Source organism: Lissotriton helveticus, chromosome 1_1, assembly GCF_964261635.1.
Source record: "Lissotriton helveticus chromosome 1_1, aLisHel1.1, whole genome shotgun sequence".
NCBI classification, from domain to species: Eukaryota; Metazoa; Chordata; class Amphibia; order Caudata; family Salamandridae; genus Lissotriton; species Lissotriton helveticus.
Window position 1 is genome coordinate 1,849,023,040 of NC_136057.1, and position 20,188 is coordinate 1,849,043,227.

Below are 20,188 nucleotides of genomic sequence, written 5' to 3' on the forward strand. Positions count from 1 at the left end.
ATTTTCCTGTCATGTAGGCATTGTGGTATCACAAGGGTCAACAGTTTTGACAGAAAAGAAGGAGCAGCCGAGATCTAGCAAAAAAATGTGCAGGTGTGCTGGATACGGTGCAGAATCAGCATGCAGCCAAGCCTGATGGTCGAAGTGTCTCCCCTGTCATTTGATTTGCAGTTAGACACTGGAATCGTCCATGCAATGAGTCACTGAGATACAAAAATCAGAAATTTGACACAGAGAGGGAGTATATGAGCGATCAATTAAAAACATATGAAAATCAGCAGGTTAAAGTGCTAAGTCTATGTTCAATAAGGCAATATGTGCAAGAAGAACTTCACAATAAATTGTTTTTTTTTTGTTAAAAACTAAGGTCAGCTGTGTACCTTAGTGTGCAAATTAGCAGGCTAAGGTGCAAGGTCTCCCTCAGGAAGTTACATAAAATATTACATAAGTCATAGGGTTGATCCCTAATTCTGCTAGGACAGAAAATATAGACGGAGCTTTCACAATGAACTTTCATATCAATTATACATTAGAAGAAAGGCTGTAATCCATTTTTTGTTCAAGGAAAATGGCCACCCTAGTGACCTACTTAGAGTAATGTGCAAATAAACATTACAAAGTGCAAAGTCTGCGTGCTACAGCACAATATGGGCGGCAGAGTCTTCCAAGCGATTTAAGGAGATGTCTTTGTCTCCTTGCCGCATGGATTAATTCTACAAAAGAAACAATTGATGGACGGTATGCTGGACAATGCAGACATTCACCCCCAGTTCTGGGTTTAATCCATCATTCTTTTGCTCATCACACCACCCCAGTTTGGACCCAGCCATATGCAAATCAGTCTTGACCCTATTCCTTGTGGGAACAGTCCAGCCCGAACTGCCAAGCCAGGTCCTCTTTGGACCGGAAACAAGCATTCTGGGACCAGTTTCAGGGCATCACCCTTCATCAGCCAGGCCAGCTTGAATCCCCTGGTGTAGTGAGCACGGGACCCACTTGTGGGCATACCCTTCCCACTTAGGGCGACATGTGCAAAAGAAACAATTGATGTACGGAATGCTGTACAATGCAGACATTCACCCCAGTCACAAGGATCTGGGTTTAATCCATCATTCTTTTGCTCACCACACCACCCCAGTTTGGACCCAGCCATATGCAAATCAGTCTTGACCCGGTTCCTTGTGGGACAGTCCAGCCCAAACTGCCAAGCCAGGTCCTCCCTGGACCGGAAACAAGCATCCTGGGCTAGCTTGAATCCAGTGGTGTAGGGGGCACGGGACCCACACCTGGGCATACCCTTCCCACTTAAGGCGACATATGCAAAAAAAACAATTGACGGACGGAATGCGGGACAATGCAGACATTCACCCCCAGTCACAAGGATCTGGGTTTAATCCATGGATTAATTCAGCAAGTGAACAGTGCAAAGTTTGCATGCAGCATCAAGATATCAGCATCAGAGCCAAGTAACTTGTCCTTTTAAATTTTAACTGTCCTTATTCTTTTTAATGGGTGAGAAAGGTCAGTACTGAAAATATGTATTTCAATACTTGTGCAATGGTCTGACGATACCTTTGGGATGTTGAAATGTTTTGCTGTGTAAATTGTATTGTATATCTTTTATGGTTTTTTAAACCAAAATAAAGATTACATTGAAATATAACGTAGGCAGGTGTTTTGCTTTTATCTTTGTTGTCACCTTGCAGCATGGCTTCACTCAGCATGGTTCTTGCCCCCAGAATAAATATTCATAATTTGGACAGATCTGAAGGGGAGGTGCTGGAGAAAAGAACTGATACTGCTTCTACACATGTCCGTGCCCCTGTGGTCAGAAAATGTTTTTTCTGTCGTGGCTGTAGGAAATGGAAATTTGCCATTAAACATTATATATTTCTGGTCCCAAATTTAGAACTGAGCTGTTTCTTTTTTATTAACCCTCTGGTATGCATTGCTCTTCCACTTCATTAGATCGAGCCTGCAGGCAGCGCATGCGTGCTGTCACTTGCGACGATCTATTGTTTAAAAAACAAAAACATATAAGGGCTTAGAGCCCGCTCAATACTTACCGTGGGCTGGCTTTAAGGTCATGCTCATTCCCTTGCTTGACCAAGTATTGCTTTATTGGTATTCTTCCGCTGCTCTTGCTTGGATAGAGGTACTTTTTGGGGGTCAATTCCTCTGTAGTCGTTGTTTGTACCTCTGTTGTTGTCGTTGTTTGTACCTCTGTTGTTGTCGTCGTCGTTGCTTGCTCCGTCCCACTTCCCTGCTCCCCCTTGTCAACTCTTGCAGCTCACACACAAAATTACACTGCTGTTTGCTGTAGTCACCTCATGACTTTTGTTATATTATCCCATAACCAAAGGTCTCGCCAAAAGCCCCCAAAATCCCACAAAAATGTAGAGCTTATCTTCAGCCTCCAAAAGTACTGCCAGTGAGTGCTACATGTCCACGCAACTGAGTGTGACTTATCAGAAAATGAAGGTCAGATACCCACCTGGATACAATACATGGCGGCCGGTGCTTGCACAGCCCAGCCCCAACCTCTGAAGCCTGTCCCAAGTTATCTCGCACTCCGAGCAGAAGCGCTGGCTTTTGGTAGCCCAGGGCCAGTCTGAAGGCTGCCTGTCTACAGTGATGGCTACAACTATAAAAATATGGTGGGACGCTATGACACAAAATTTACCATATACTGCTTCTCTGGTGCGCACCTCTCTCCCGGATTGGCTTTCGCGAGCAGGAAAGGGAATTATATTCTTCCTGCTTAGTGGACACCAATACAACCAATCCTGGAGCTGCTTTCATGCGGAGAGCAGGTCCAGGCTAACCCAGTGCTCGTTTTGAGGCTGGGGGCCTGTGCCAGCAATCCCTCAGCTGTTTCACAGCCAGGGGTTTGCTAGGTGCACACTACGCAAGTCGGCTGGCCATAGCAATAGAACCAGCCAACCCGACATGCACATTGCAGGGGCAGCTTTAATCCTGAATTGCAAGATTCAACCATGGCCCCTGCCCTCACACTGTGACATTTAAGTAAAATGGCATTGACATGCAGGGGCGTAACACAGGCCCCTGCAGCCACCGCGGTGCGGGGGGGGGGGCCCTCACCCTCCAGAGGGCCCAGTCAGCACCGCACTTCTGCTGGGGAGCTCTTGATTGAGTCCGGAGGGGGCCCCTTCATGTACCCTGCAGGGGGGCCCCCTCACGGTTCGTTACGCCACTGTTGACATGCCATTTTACTTATTTGTGTGTGCCTGCTGCGCTCGCAGCAGGCGGAGCTTCTGCATTCTGCCCCTCGCACACCTGGGTTGGCCAGTCACTTGCTGGGCATTTTGCTTCTTCTGCACTGGCATTAGAACTGTTACAAGATATTAAGATAAACATGTGTGCAAGAAGGACATTAGATGTGGTATGAAATTTCAAAGGGAATAACAAGCCTTGGAGATGCCTTAGCATCCTTTTTTAAAATTTTAGTTTTATCTAGCACTATAGTGACTTGCAGGTATTAGAGTAGAGTGGTTTACATGAGCACCAGTTACACTACACATGTTAGAGGGATAGGGGAGAGGATGTGGTGTTACGGTCAGAGCTGCCAACTTTAGATCTGGGGAATCAGGTTTGTGTGTCGACAGTTTATGACTGTTGGCAAATCCCTGTACCTAAAAAAAAATAATAAGACCTTGTGTAAAGTAACTGTTGTTCGTGTAAAGTGCTCCAATACTTCCAGGTTGAGTTTGTGCTGTATAAAAATAAATACTGCAAGGATAAGTTAGATTTTAAGGCACAGGAAGATGAAGTGATTTGCCCAGAATCACAGGATGTTGATCTGATGCCGGGACTTGAATTTGGTTTTGTAGTGTTAAAGTCAGCATCTTTTTTGGCCATAACGTCAAATCATCTCCATGCTTACGCCCCTTCTCAAAATGCTACTCCATACTCTTCGGTGCCTTTGCGACTTTCTCTGCCCCCTTCCACATGTCTTTCCAAGGGACTTGCTAATGACGGAGAACCAAAGGCACGCTGTTGCAGGTAATCAGCAATTTAGTAGGCACGCCTCAGCAACTCAAACATATTATTTCCTTCACACTCCAACATTTCGGCTTGGGAAGCTCTTTTGATATGTGAAATAAGCAAATATAATGAGATAAAATAACAATGCTCTAAAGCGAAATCATGATATTTTCTATATGTACAGATATACGTTATAATTTTAACATTTCTGTGGATGATTTTAACTGCTTTTCCCTACCTCTGCCTTTAAAGTGATTAATTGGTAGCACCGGAAGGAAGCATATCGACTTTTTCTCATCATTATTCATAGCAGATGCAAATTAAACTAGCATTGGCAAAGCCCAATAGGTCTTGCATGTGTGTGACTGCTATTGGCATTGTCAATGTCTTTTAGCCATGCTGTACAGCCGTGTCTGTGCAGCACGGCTAATGGTAAAATTGGGGAAAATGTACTATGGTGTTATAGCGTTTTGTTTTCTAGCTTCACTTCTAGCCATGCTGTACAGCATAACATGAGTAAAAGACATTTGCAAAGCCAATGGCTGCAAATAGGTGAGACCTGTTGGCTGTTCCAATGCTTGTTGCTAACTGTTTTCAAGATAAGGTAAACACAACAAGGAGGATGATCTTTTGCATATCAAAAATGGAGGGCTTCTCATTCTCTTTCAATTCATATTCAATCAACTGTAAATCACTCACACTTTTGGAAAGCCCATGAGACCTGGATTTTCACTCTGGAGGCTGTTCACGGGTTGTATTGCCAAGTTCCTTCAGCACCAGGACACATCTCTTGGTAATTGCACACTTTATAAAACTAGAAATCTGAAAAGTTCCTGAATACAAGATCAAGATTGGCTGGAGATGTCAAGCGTCACCAGGGCCACTTGGCAGCAATAACCACATCAGTCCCCTGACACACAATCTAATAAGCAACGTTGTATAGTAGCACGTAATACAATAAGGAATGTACAACGTTTTTTAAAACTTTTGCAACCCCCTAAATTCAGTAAATCTGAGAGTTTGTGACCACTACAACACTTTATGTAATGTCCTAAACTCATCAACGATTTGGAAAAGGTTTTCAAATCGTTAACTGAGTGTAGGAAACAATAAGGATTCTGTATTTGGCAGAGACATATTTAGTGTATCCTTTCCAAATACCTATTCCTAATGTATGTATTAATTTTTTGCGACCGGACTCCGGTCGCGATACATCAATATTTTACCACCAACTCAAAGAAACCACTGCCTAATCCTGGAAAAGGTTTATGTAACTTTTCATTTTTTTGAACGCATCCCAATTTCCTTTACGGAAAATGTTCCACATTAAAAAAGAAAAGATAGCTTTATTTAAAAGCAATCACAGACATGGTGGCCTACTGACTGTGATTGTGGCCAATGACAGTGTGTTGCAATTTGCAATCCTCTTCTCTTCATAAATATTGATGAGGTAGGTCGAATTGTGATCCACTGCGATTTTGTATGTTGTGAACCGACCTGTTAGTACATAGGTCAGTTATCAAAATCAATAAAGATTTGTTAAAAGTTGGTGTGCAATTTGCGGCCAGTATTTCAAAGTTGATTCTTTGTACATGAGACCCTGATGCATAATGTTCCCAACTATATCTGTTCCAAGAATACCTCTTCGTAAAATACATCAATAACATAGCATTAATTCAACCACTTTGTATATTGGTGTAATATAATGCGGTCCTATAAGCAATCAATGTATCCTATTAGGTGTTGTACTACCACATAACATTTCATCTGGGGCTGCTGTTTGCTATATATTTTTCTCTGGAGGCAACTTCAAAAGACATTTCTACCAAGAAGCCATTTGCAAGCCCTGATGTACAATTTTTTTTTTACTCCTTTTATCCCTCATCCCCCCCCTCCACCTGCTCCTCCCCACCCCGGCTCTGGCTTATAATGACCCTCGAAACTGTAAGTGGCATTTTCAGTGCATTTGAGCAGCAAAACTCTCTTGTGACATAGCAATTATGGCTCTGAAATAGATTGGGCGCGTCACGGAAAGATAAGGGCTCTGAAAGTTTTCTGTTGTGATTATAGATTGTGACTTGCCCAAATAACAGGCTTTGGAATGAGCGGCTGCCAGCAGCCCTTTTGTGACTGCTTCAGTGATGGCACGTAAATTGCTATTAATGTCCTAAGTGTACTTGAATATGCCAGTCTCTGGCATGCAGAATGGGCTCGCGTGTTACTCTTTGCACAGACCAGCGTGTCCAATCTCATAATCTGATGTAATTGCTGCTGCTTCTGATGGGCAGAGAGTGTAGGAGGGCCTGTCTTCGGTATAATAATGACAGTGCATCCATTAGTGTTTTCTTATCTATTTCTTTGTGAAATGTATGTTTTTGTCACCACTTATGGCAGGGTGCATGCAGTGGTTAATTTGTAAACGAATAAGTGTTGGGTCCCAAAGTTTACTCAGAATCCCATGGCTGACACTATCAAATATCGTGATTGCTGAATACCAAAGCAGCATAGTTTTGATTCTACTTCATGCCTCTTTCCTTCATCACCAGACACTTCCTGCCCATTTATCTATTTCATTCATATTCCTTTTCATCCCCGCTTTCTCTTTTTCGATCACTGTGTTCTCTTCCCCCTTTCCTTCTTTTGTGTTTTTTTGTTCTCTGGCATTAAGTTAAAGTCTGGAGAGGAAAAATAAATGCTGGTCCCCCAAAATGAGTGATGAGTGCCACATCTCAACCACCAGCTCAAAGTAAGCACTCGGGGCATGATTAAATCTGGCATTTAAGTTATGTTGGAAATCCTCTTCAAGAGTTTCCCCCAAATACATTGATTGTCATTTGTTGTTTTCGTATAAAAAAAACTGGCATTTAACGAGAAAATGTAATGACCTCTTTGGAACTAAACCCACCGGGAACTTTTCATTGGCGGTCTTGAAAAACAGCACACAAAAAAGTTCAAGAGTATGTAGATGCTCATTTTAGGTCCAACTTAGATGGGATGATCAGTAGTAATAGGTCAATTTCAGAGGTTGATGTGTCCTTATAAGACACAGAAAGAGAACGCATCTCACAAGCATGCTTTGCACTTGTGAAAGGGATGCAGTTTAACCAGATCGATGCTATGCATTTTCCCCTCCTGTGCTGGGATTTGATCATTCCCATGTTTCATGACGAGCTGGGCTCGTCATGAGCGTGCGAGGAGGCTACCTCATGACGAGCCCAGCTCGTCATGAGCGTGGAAGGGGTTAATGATTTGTGCTTATCAGTAGAAATGTCATTGTAAGTTCTCTGAACTGGAGAAAGAGCTATTTCGTGACAACTTTAATGGCAGAGGCGGCCTACATAAGCCAAAGAAATCTGAATCCATGCTAGATGTTCAGAATAACCACTGACTGTGAGTACATTATTATTATTTAGCCTCATTGTTTGTTAATTTATCTTCTTTGGATGTCCTGCATATCTGGCATGGATCAAAGATTCATTGACCATTGTTAGAAACACCATTGCTATACTGTGGAACAAGTTGCTGATGAGTATCAAATCAGTAATCACCTGCTATTCAAGACATCAAACATGTCTGACTTCTCTGAAGAGGAGTTTTATTTGAAGTGGCATTGACTTTCCAAGTGAGTGATTGCAGTCAAGAGGTAATGTTTTGTAAGAAATCGATCGCTAAGTAAATCTGAAGTTCCTGAGGAGTTTTCTCCAAAGTTAAAATAATAATTTATAGTGTTTTTGGAATAAAACTAAGTTGGGATTATTCTGTGAAAGGCTCTTGAGAATTTGCGAACTTTATTTAAAATCCTGGAATTAGTTTTAAGCTTGACAAAATGGTCTTAATTTGGCAATTCTAAAATTATTTTAGGATATTTGTATTAATTGTAATTGGTTACAAAATTATTTTAATGGTTGTAAATACATGAAATCGCTATTTCACCGTTCCAAAATATTTTGGAAATAAAACATTGGGTCTGTCATTAATATTGCAAGAGATGTCTTTTTGGATTGCATGTAAAACGTTAAAGTTGGGAAGAGAGTCTGTTTTGATTTTCCCCAACAGTTAGATTTGGTTATAAATGTGTTTGTTTATTCAAACATTAACTATACTAGATGCTATGTGCAACTGCCAGTATATATTATTTTACCACTCTTTATAATGATGTGCAAAATATGTTGCGAAATAATACCAGACTATTTGGTGGACTAGCAGCTTTTTAGAAGTTCTTTTAGTGGTGAAGTCCAAGTGTATAAATGTGGAGCTTGTACTTCGACATACAGCTTCTTATTTTAATACTGCCCTCTGGTACTTTCTTACAGAATTAAAAAGGAGAGTTGAGAGTTTTGAGCTATGAGTTTTACTGTGTTTAAATTCGTGAAAACCCGATTTCTCAATAAACATAAGAAATTCTTTACCACAGTGTGACTGTTTACATATTCCAACTTCTTTTTAGGATGTTTACAAAAGTTAGTCTTCTAGTTTAAACAGTAGGCTCGTTTGAATAGTTTGTTAAAGAGCTGCACATTTTCTGGAACTTTTAAATACATTGAAAGTTTTTGTTCAAGCTTCAACATTTATATCTAGGAAAGGCAACAATTGACAATAGATATTCAGAATGCATTACTATTTAAAGATAAATATATTTACAGGTTTTGTAATAAACTACCTAAACGTGTAAGAAAATACCTTAATAAACGTTATATTTCCAATATTCAAAAATAAATAGTAGGTTGTGGGTTGGTTAGGTGGAGGGTGTGTCCAAGTGTTTGTCTGTTCCTCTGTGTGTTTGTTTAAAACTACCAACCATCATTGATTCTTAAGGAAAACGAATGTAGAATTTTGCAAAAGTTTTCAAGATTACTATTCTTGCACAAAAACCTATGCAAAGGCTGGCATATACAGTTGATTAATATTAAGGATCTCGGCACACCTTGTATGGCTGGCATTGCTGCGGAAGAATTGATTCTTGCAATTTTGTACGTAATGTCAACAGTGTAGGTTTTCAGGTTTGTTTTAATACTAAAGTATAGCTGCGTGACCTTTATAAATTGATTTCCATTGTGTGAATGTGTGCTTTTACTGACTTATATATATATTGTTTTTTTCTAGGCTAATGGAGGCTGGCAGGATGCAACCACACCCTCATCAGTGACATCCCCTACAGAAGGCCCCGGAAGTGTTCATTCTGATACCTCCAACTGATCTCTTGATCAACACACCCCGTTACATTAACCAGGGAGTTTTCATTAACACTCACAGCAAGTCTGACTTGGAGAGGTGAAATCACTTCAGCTAAACTAACAACAGCGTCAAGAACTTTCCTCTTGATTGAGGTGCTTACAGCTGATCTGGACAATTCATTTAACATCTTTTCTTTTTACTCATTTTGTGGGCAGAAAGTCCCACCTTCCAATCATCTATGGATATTTTCAACAGCCTTGGAAATTAAAAAGAAACAAGAAATTTGCAAAACAAATGGTGCATTTTTTTCATAAACCTTTGAAGAGCGAGTTTTAACTTTTTGTTGTTTAATTCACTCTAAACGAAGTCGGCAACCCATCCATTTAGATTTTTTTAATTTCACACTACCTCTTGTGGCACACATTAATGTAGGATCTTCCTATTTTATTTTGTATCATTTAGGTCCGCAACATATTTCTAAAAATGATTTCCTTTGGTTCAAGACAACCAGCACCTATACGTCCACTATGTTCTAATCTCCAGTGGTTCAGTTTTGATGATGGTTCGACATTAACTTCAGAGTCCTTGTACTATCTAGCTCACCAGTGCCCACGACAGTAATCTGTGGATTAACCATGCAGCCCATTGCTGTAAGCCATGGGGATAGGGATTTCTGTGTGGGCGTCTTGTGTTGTGTTGACCCATGCAGACTAATGATGTACCGTGTTTCTATGTGTTTCCTTGCTGAAAATTAGACGTCTTGGTTATGTCAGCGGTACTACTGTACATACCCAGAAAATGGGAAGATTTCAGGTTAGATTGATTTTATTCATTTTTGGAGCAACACTAGTCTGTCAACATAGAACAATATGGTCATGACATTTATCTTTTTGGGAATTCCTTTTCAAGACAATTACATTGAAAATGCAGGTGTCATCACTTGTTCTTCTTAAGGTACAAATCACTACAGATTGTAGGGTGTGTACAAGTGTCGACACCTTTTGTGATTAGTAGTGTTGCTCAGTGGTATGTATGTAAGAACCTAAACTGCATAAGGTGGGTTCAGAGATGTCAAATTGACAAAACAAGACTGCATCAGAATACAGCTTATTTTGCTGGATATAATAGACATACATTTTGTGACAGGATATTTTTTTAAATAGTATTAAATTGTGTGTGACATACTCAAGATATCTTCCTTGTAGTGGCATCATCGAGAAAATTAGGTGAATGAAAAAATGCCAAAACAAAACTTGTATTACACAATTATGTTGCCGTAGGTATAGTGCCCCTGCAAGCAGTGTTAAACTAGTAGCTATTTATGCAGGTGTTTTGATTTAAACCTAGTTTGGTAAGGCACAGGGGTTTCTCTATGGAATAGTTGTCTTAAAAACAACAAGAACAATTTCAGCAGCGCTCTTCACCTATACTCAAGACCATCATATATTCTGTTTTCAATGTAGAAGCCATATTGGATGGTAAAAAGAGTTAAATCTAGTGTTGGCATTCTAACAGTTATGTGCAATTCTTTACAACAGACATATGTCTCATATTTGAGTAGCGATGTCTCATTTCCATAATCTTGCAACTTGCGTTACAAAATTAAGCATATGTATTTATACACACCATACTAAGAGGTGGTGGGACATAGATTGGTAGTGTACTTGGCTAAATATTGGATTGACTGCATTTGCATAGTCACCTTTGAATGTTAGTAAACGACAGTGGTTCACAGTTTTAATGACTTAATTACATCTCTTTCATTCAATATTAAATTAATAATGTAGTTGGTTTGTCTGTCATGCACTTAGGAAAAGGCTTGAGAAAAGGGCATTTCACAAACATGCCATTGGGGAATCTGTACAGAAGTCCAATTAAAAGCATACTCATGCTATCAATCCAACCTCCTCTGTAGTATTGGAGGTATTGTAGCAAGACACTACAAATAGTTTGACTCTAGAATATCTAAATGTATTGTCTCCCAATTCAGTTAACATCTAAATGCCGCTAATTTGTCTGTGCAACCTATAAGCATTTTTGTATGTGCAGGTTAACAGTTATGCTGACATTTCTGTTTTTCATTTAAACAGAGTGTTGTATTTGATAACTTGCTTAACTTTGGTACATCAACTGCAAAAAATTTTTTTTTTATTGCAAGCAAGAAATGCGATCTTGAGTGCATACACAAGTAGGAGCAGCAATGTTGCATGAAAAAAAACAGCTACAACTGGAAGTCTGTATTTTGTAGTGCAAACAATCTGCCATGAATGTACTTCAAGAAGTAAACATTTAACAACAGTAGATTAATATTCGCACATTGTACTGACACATATTGTTAGTCAGTTGATAAGAAATACTTAATCTGCAAGACACTTTTTGAACCAAAAGAAGTTCATAGTCTTTGCTGTAGGCAATCGAGTGTGATCAAACTTGTACTATTTTTTGGGGGGGTTAGGGAGAGGATAATCCATGATGGTGACTAAATGTCATTGCTACTGATTTAGCAATCGGATTGGTCCAGATTAGTAGATTGAATGAACACTAATAACTCCCTTCTTAACTCTCATTAAGCTTAGAAATTGTGCAGTATAAATACGTGTTGGTTTAAGAGTGCACAGTTTAGAACAGATTTGTCTTACAGATGATAGCCTGTGTATGATGCCACACCAATTTGGAAGTTATCCTCTGTGATCCTTTGAGGTTAGTGAAGTGACACATCAACCACCTCAATAACCATAAACCACTGCTGCTAGAAACAAATAAGTTTCACTTATTTTCTATGAAAGATTACATATAAAACGTAGTACTTGGAATTCAGAGAGCTAATACACAAAGGCAAATATCATTTTTTTATATTGATTGCGTTTGCAACAAATGGTATTTTAGAGCATCATTCAGAGTTCACAGGCTATTAATAAATTTTCATCATATAAAAAACGTGTTAGGGTGAGAAACAATGCTCAAGTACCTCACAACACTACAGAAACTAGTAGAAAGTGTCTGAGACTTGCACCATAAAAATTACCTGAACTGACTTTAAAAACCACCCGTTCTGAAAATTAATTCCCTTTAGAACATGACAACAATTCTGTAAGTAAACAAATGAATTTGTTTTTTTTATTGAGTCGTCCAAATACAATAATTATGTTTTTGCATAATTTTAAATAATTATACTTGGATCTATATTATATTTGCTTTAACTTAAGGGTCAATTTGTTCAAATCTGATTCATGTGAACGTTTTAAGTTAGCTTTTTTCCTTTTAAAACAAAATTGGAATAGAATGTATTTAAAGAAATGCACTTTTTTCTATACATAAAGATACATTCTGTGTTCTTGCTTGCTTTCTAAACAATAATTGGGTTATCCTGGAAAATAATTTGATGCACATAATATATGATTAGTTACTTTCATAGTAGTATTACTCTCTTTATAAACAAAACATATATTTTTCAGTCAGATTTAAAGGATAACATGAATTCAAAAATAATACTTACGACCAAGCTTTCTTTAGAGTGTAGAACATAACGAAAATAGCAGGCTGACAATTTTAAACGAACAATGAAGGCATCTTCTGGCTGTGACCTGGGTTATAAACAGGACTTTCTAATGTATTTCATAGGACATGGCATATCTGTTTTGTCTTTGTCTGTGAATCAGCTGATGAAGTTTGAGAGTGCAGTGTAGTTAAATACCTTAATATTTTATTTGTAGAAGATGCTTTATTGTGAAATTAATTCTTTAAGAACTCAACTTTTTGAATTTGTTTCATTTGACTCAAAAGTATACATGTGAATGTCATCCACGTAACATGATTGAATCATACTCGTAAGGATTTAGTTTGGAACACATTTTGAGATGTAAAGTGTATCACAGGTGTGTACAACCTACCTTCTAATGTATTTACAAAGGCTTGCAATGAAGCAAATCAAGAGAGTCCTTGAGCAATTCTTGGATAATTTAATTTCCACTTTAGTACTTCGTAGATGCCTTCAGCCTTTATAGATTTTCTAGAGTGTATGTCTTAAAGTCCACATTTGTAAAGCGCACAATCACCCGTAAGGGTCTCTAGGCGCTGGGGGGCCGTCGGGAAGATTAAGCAAGCTATTGCCCAGAGTCACATGGTGCTGGGCTGACCTGCCGCCGGAGCCGGGGATCGAACCGTGGTCCCCAGATTCCAGCGTCAGTCGCCCTGGCCACGGCGCCACACCTCTTCCCTTAAGAAAGCTAGTGTAAATCTGAGATTCTCATGGGCATATTGCTATTTGCTACTGATGAGAAATACATGAATTGTCCCGTAGGCATTTACATCCAACAAAATATAACAAATTATTTATTTGACAAAAGGTTTTAGCTGTACTAATTGTAAACAAAGGTGCAAAGCAGACCAAAGGCCTTGAAAAAGATTATGAGTGTAAATAATAAATAAAAGATCCGCAATGATATGAAGGAGCAGTACAGTAAGTTTTAGAACTTAAGTGGTAAAATTAGTAGAATTTTGAGTCCTGAGTTCTCTATGTGCGAGGCTAAGATAACAAAGGGATCATGTCATATTTTCTTATATTTGAGCCAATTCACACACTTTGAAACACTGGCTTCCAATTTGTGGTTACTGTACAAGTCAACATCTTTTTATGTTGTGATTAACTGTGTTTTGCAAAGGGCCCACATCCGAGTGTAGTATTCTTTTCTTATGATATGATTGGAAAGTATGTGACTATTTACGAATTAGGATAAATGAATAATTGTATGACAAAAATGCTAATGAAAAAGAGACGCCAGACTGACATTTTCAAGTTGGATACTTGAGTTGAGGAAAACAATTGAACAAATTCGATGGCAAGATTACATTGCAGGTACACATCTGAAAAACCATTGCCTTGTTTCGTGCAAGCTAGCCTTCAGCTCTTAAAGTGTATGGGTGTACATCAACACACGTCAGGGGACCAGGCTGCTACCTTCGACCATTAAAACTATATTCACTACCTGGCTTGCAGGGATGTCGTGTTGTGATCCTAGTTCACCTATGAGAACAATCATCGATGCACCACTGTTCATCAGTAAAGCTACCAAGCAGTCAATGGGATTCTTGGACATTGTAGTTATTCCATCACCGTCAGCAGAGTAAAGGGTTAAGAATTAGGAATGTTTGGTTTCTCTCTTATAATGTCACGTGCCATCACAGAGCATAAGTTCTTCCATATTCAAGAGGATTGCATGCAAGTGATTGACCCGGGCTGCTTTCATGTGAACCTCATTCATCTGTCCTGAACCTTCAAATAATCTACAACCAAGGGAAGAAGTGATGCCTAGAAGATGTTGTAAATGTCTCGCGTTGGGCGGAGAACCTGAATAATTCTTGTGCAATGGAAAATAGGTCACAAAATGGACACAGTGACTTTTCACTGCACGTGAAAACCTTATTACACAGAGCCCTACAGATTTCAGCTCTGGCAAATAATTTGTTTATGTTATGATTTCCAACTGTTCTGCTGTGCATATATAAAAACATCTTCTGCTTCTGAGGTGCTGTACATTGAGACTCTTTGTCCATCACTTACACCAGTGAGACAGGAGGGGTTGCAAGACATTTTAAAAACACTTGTACAAAATCGATCTACGCTATCGCCACCAGTGCTACCCCTGACTTATATGTTTGTAGAATGATGCCCTCCGTCCATTTGTACTCTGTCTCTCCTTGATTGGACATTAGCTTCTGCAGGACTAACCATAACTTTTTTTTTTGGGTTGCCACTTCCAGGTTTTCTTACTTGAGATTTGTTTTAGCTAGTTTTCATCTTGTTTATTTTTGACAACACGCACATGTGTTGTCTCTGCCCAAAACCTGACTCGATACCAAAAACCAAATATCCTGATTAAAAATATGAGCAAGCAACCGGAAAAAAAACAACAAAAGTGGACTCGTTCAGCTTTATTAACATTTTTCATTGTTTCTTGCGACTTGTGTCTCGTCATTTGTAGTATTGAGATGAACATTTGATAATGAATGTTCTTGTATATTCAGAGAAAAACCAAAAACGGTCTGAATTTAATAGTGTTTATATAAAAATAAAAACCCTCTTAGCACGCCAATAGAATGATGGTTTAATACATTCTATTCTATGTGACCGCAACTCATCATTTCTACATAGGTTCTAACTCCGAACTACCTACATCAGTTTTTTTTCTTGCATTTGTGAATTTAGTTCAAGAATGCTAGAGAAGTGTAGTTGTGCACTTTTAATTTCTTTCTTCCTATTTCACGATGTTAATAAAGTGACAGTAATCATTTTGTAAGCTAAAAATATGAAAAATGAAAAAAAGTTGGAATAGTTAAACATAAATAGGTACATCATAACATGTACGTTTAATAACTTTTATGAGAACCCAGAAATAAATTGTTTTTCCTGTTTTAACTTTGTTTTCTTGCCTGCAGAGTGCCCTCACACCAATAGAAATGTACTAATTTGCAATTACCTCTGAGTGATTCGAGCATTAGATTGAGCTGAGAAAGATGCAGTGATGTATGGTGAAGAAAGTGGTCTGCTGGTTTTCTGCCTTACCTTGTTTTCTCCATGAAAGATATAGACCTGCAGATTACTTTTGAAAGTAACGCCTGTTGTGCATATGTTGCATTTTTAACAATCAACAGATATAGGTGCAATAAATGTTCAGTTACCTAAATATTTGCTGCCCTCATGAAATACATACACATCATGAAATGATATCTCCAGTAGACCCTTACAATGTGTATCTATATATCATACTTATCTGACTTGGTCCCGCAAGTATGCTCAACAGGCAAGTGCCTGCCAAGAGCAGATTATGCACGGGGCACATGGAAGCCAGTGAAGTGGAACCCACTATCAAGAGGTAAAAACAGGGAAGTAAAGAGTACAAAGCAAATAAAGAAGTGTAACTCCATCACATAGAATGATGTAGTCTATCCATAACCCTAAAATACCTGGATACACATCGGCCTTGATTACACCCTCACCCGAACAAGTCCAAGACAGCCGCTGGACTGCACTGGAGGTGACGGCATTCCTTTGTGACACCCAGGGTGACCATACATACTCCTCATCAGTCGTGTGTGGGACGGGGGCTCCTGGGCTTCTCCTTGCCAGATATGGACTTGCCACGTACCCAAACAGTGTACAATATCGTATAGATTGATCAGTCACTCCATGAATAAAGCCCCTGTTGGGCCTCTTCTCTAATATTCTAGCCACGCCAGCCCTGGGCCCCGATGTCCCCTCTGATCTGGGTGGGGGCAGTTCCCTTACACTCAGTTTGTTCTGCCAGGAACCTGGCCATGGGAAACACCTAGATGCCTCTTACCTCACCTCACTCCTTTCCTCCCCCACAAGATGAACTGGATAAGTTGTTTGAATAACAGGCCTTGGCCTAGCTTCCCACAGAATTGTTGTTTTTCGTTTATCTAATTCTCGGACATTGTTGACCACATCCACACTTCACTAGCTCCTCAATGGGCCCCCTCTCAACACTGCCTTCTTCCCCCTGACCAATCCACTGAGGCTATGGGAACAATGGGTAGGGTACTTCGCCCTAATCTTATGACACCCTGGTCTTATAATGTGTTATCCTGGAATATCTGTGGGATGCACATGTTGGTCAAACACAATAGAGTTCATACATTTCTTAAGCAGAAGAGAGCACGTATTGCGCTGCTAAAGGTGTCGCACTTCACTCAAGTTGAAGGGGCTCAGCTTCAGAAACGGTGGAGCAGTAAAGTCTACACAACTAACAGTACCTGAAGGTATGTGTCGCCTGGATCATAGAGTTTGCTGCCACTCTATTTGTACCTTTATTATCTCACCTGATTACCTGAGAGGAGATCTCTGAACATAACCCCCTGCAACGGGGTAGGATACCAAACCCCTATTCTGACATAGCGACCGCAACCCTCTACTCTCAAAAACACAACATTCCGGGAGGGCCTGGTCCCTATGATCCAGGACTTTTTTGCACACCATAAAGTCACAGTCTCTTCTGTGGTAGTAGAATGGGAGGCCTTCAAAGTGACAATCCGGGGAGAGTGCATACAAACACTGATCAGAGTCAAACCTGCACTCTGAGATGGAGACGCAACTGAACAAGGCTACATAGAAAAAGAGAGGCGAGTGGGCCGGGAACACTCAGCTTAGATTAGATTTATATTTTTTAGGGCCACAAATCATCCCTGAGTGGATCTCTCAGTGCCAAAGCCGTCAGATACAGGTCACAATTCCATAAGATGATTGAAGATCGAACAACCACGTTTTCAGAAATTTCTTGCAAGCGATTAAGTCTGAGCAAGAATAAAGAGGCAAGGGTAGCTTAAATGGAAAAGGATCGGTCACTATATCTGGCTGCACGGATACGTTTTGGGGTGTAGCAAAAGTAGTTCACTGGAGCTGAGCCGACGTACTGGGATATATGGCTGCAGTTTGTTTTTAAATTAACATGGTCCCTTCCCATGCAGTGATTTAAAGAACAAACACATAAGTTTAAAGAGTGCATGCTTTTTTATGGGAAGCCAATGAAGGGAACGTAATAAAGGTTCAGATGGAGATCGCGGAGAAAGATCACAGATGAGGCACGCTGCTGTGTTCTGTACCACCTGGAGTCTGGAAAAGAGGCCTTCATTCATAGCGACCATAAGGGAATTCCCATAGTCCTGATGGCTCACTATCAATGCCTGGACTAAGGTTTTCCTGGCATGCAGAGAAGCCCAGTGAAACACTTTCCTAAGCATGTGCATCAAGCTGAAACAGGTTCCAGAGATAGTTTTAACATGCTCATTCATGGAGAGATTCGTCCAAAAAGACACCCACATTTTTTACCAGCCAAGTTTGTATGACCACCAGTGAGCAGGTCAGACTGAGTGAACCTTCGCAAAAGTAAGACTTCCGTCTTACTAGTGTTGAGCTGAAGGAAATTAGCTGTCATCCATGTTGCAATTTTAACATACAGTCTTTAAATTTGATTTTAGTAAGTTCCAGACTAGAATCCAAGGTGATGACAAGTTGCGTGTCATCAGCATATGATATTGTAGCGAAACCACACGACCTGATAAGCCTAGCTGAGAAGCCAGATATATTTTAAAAAGATTGTGGCTCAAAATCGATCCCAGGGGCACCCCTTAATCCAAGACCATGGTTTTAGAATGATGGACATCTAATTGTACTGTGTGAGTTCACTCTGATGTTTTCCACCCATTTCCGAACTTAACTGCTGACACCAATCTCCTCCAATCTCTGAATTAGAATTGGGTGGGAAATGGTATCAAACACAGCTAATAGATCAAGGAGAATCGGCATAGCTGAATTCCCTTGATCTAAGGCAAGTCTGATTGTGGCTGTATCCTCCATTAACATTGATTTTGTGCTATAAATGCAAACGAAGTCTGACTGGGAGGAGTCTAACAGGGGGTTGGATTCTAAAAAAGACACCAATTGATGGTTTACCAGCGACTCTGTAACTTTGGCGATGAAAGGGAGCAGTGACACAGGCCTAAACGTTTGCATGTCTGTAGGATCAGCCATAGGTTTTTTAAGAATAGGTCTGATCCGTGAAGTTTCCATTTAGATGGAAGAGTTGCCAGCTTAAACGAAAGATTGCATAGGTCTGTAATGGAGACAAGAAGTATTGGAGCCAGAGTGGCAACAACGTAAGGGGGAGTGGGGTCCAAAGTGGATCCAGATCTGATCCTATTTAGCAGATCCAATACTTGATATGGGATGGGATAGAATTAAAAAACTCCAAGGTGGTGGACTGGGTGTTAGCTAAGACTTCAGTAGAAGCTAGTTTTGTCAATGCCACATTATTTGAAAGAGATTGGTAAATATTCTTGATCTTTAGTTAAAAATTTAATGCAAGATCATCACAGAGTGGCTGAGATGCTGGGATGGTAGAACTACAGATAGTCGGATTAGTGAATTCTTTTAAAATTGTATAAAACTCTTTTGAAACATTCTTTGCAGAGTTTATTCTGTCAACATAGTGGGTCCTTCTTGCAGTATTGGAGTTTTTTTAAGATATTTTCTTAATGCAGATATATAAATGAGTTTATTCCCATCTGATTTAGACTTTCTCCATTTGCGCTCATGTTTCCTATTTATTGATTTTCCATCTTTGGACATGCAGTGTACCAAGGAGCAAGAATATTTTTTGCTTTAATTTTACTCGGTGTCTAGGGCCTGCATAATTGATTCCTCAAAAACCTTTAAAGCGAGATCCATGTCTTCATACTCCCTCATAGGAGGGGGAATAAAAAACAAGGGCGAAAGCAGAAGGAACTACCTTCCTCCAAGGTCTGGTAGATTTTAAAACATTCGAATAAACAGCCCTAGGCTCCTCCCTTCCATTGAGTCCACCCCAGGAAATGGAGGCTCGACTTCTAGAGTCTATCCATTGCCTAGATTACGCGGCATACTCTGCCAGAATACATTCAGAAGGGGATTGATTGGGCAGATTATTAGTGTGGTTGGCTAATAGGGACACTAAATTGGCACCTGGGACCTCACTCTGAGGTCTAGATTGCGGTCTCCCTCATACACAACAGGCTACACATGACACCTTTCCCTCTTACCATACAGATCTGTGCAGATCTCTGCTGGATGCATCAGCTGCTCACCTTACAACATTCTTGGAGCCGATGCTCCTTCCTGGACTCACTGCTTTAAAACGGGAGGGCCTCCTTACCCACCTAACAGTTCAGGAGCTGAAGGCTAATCACCAGGGACGGATGGTCTCTTGAATGAATTTTGGAAGGCTTTCAAAGGTGCACTAGCTCCCAATACGCTTCAATTATACAAGACTTCACTTACTCTCACTTACTTCTGGAAGCCTTACCGCCACGTGGTGTCACTATTGAAACCTGAGAAGGATCCTCCAGATGTTACTTCCTATCGCCCTATTGCAATATTAAGTATAGACTACAACATTCTGAGCATGATACAGGCCCAGAGTGTGCAGCAGATATTGCCACGATTGATCCTCAAGAA

The 20,188-nt window shown here is 40.0% G+C and overlaps 1 protein-coding gene across 5 annotated transcripts in view; it reads left to right on the top strand.

The window, feature by feature from the left end:
* Positions 1 to 15,591, top strand: part of PBX1 (PBX homeobox 1) — a 437,616-nt gene extending 422,025 nt beyond the window's left edge. For all 5 annotated transcript variants that reach the window (XM_078641368.1, XM_078641347.1, XM_078641363.1 and 2 more), the window contains 2 exons: positions 9,109 to 13,208; positions 13,403 to 15,591. Coding sequence is in view for 3 of the 5 variants with exons in the window: in XM_078641347.1 (XP_078497473.1) it covers positions 9,109 to 9,201 (93 nt within the window). In the remaining 2 variants the exon portion in view is untranslated. The remainder of the gene's footprint in view (positions 1 to 9,108; positions 13,209 to 13,402) is intronic.
* Positions 15,592 to 20,188: the final 4,597 nt, after the last annotated feature.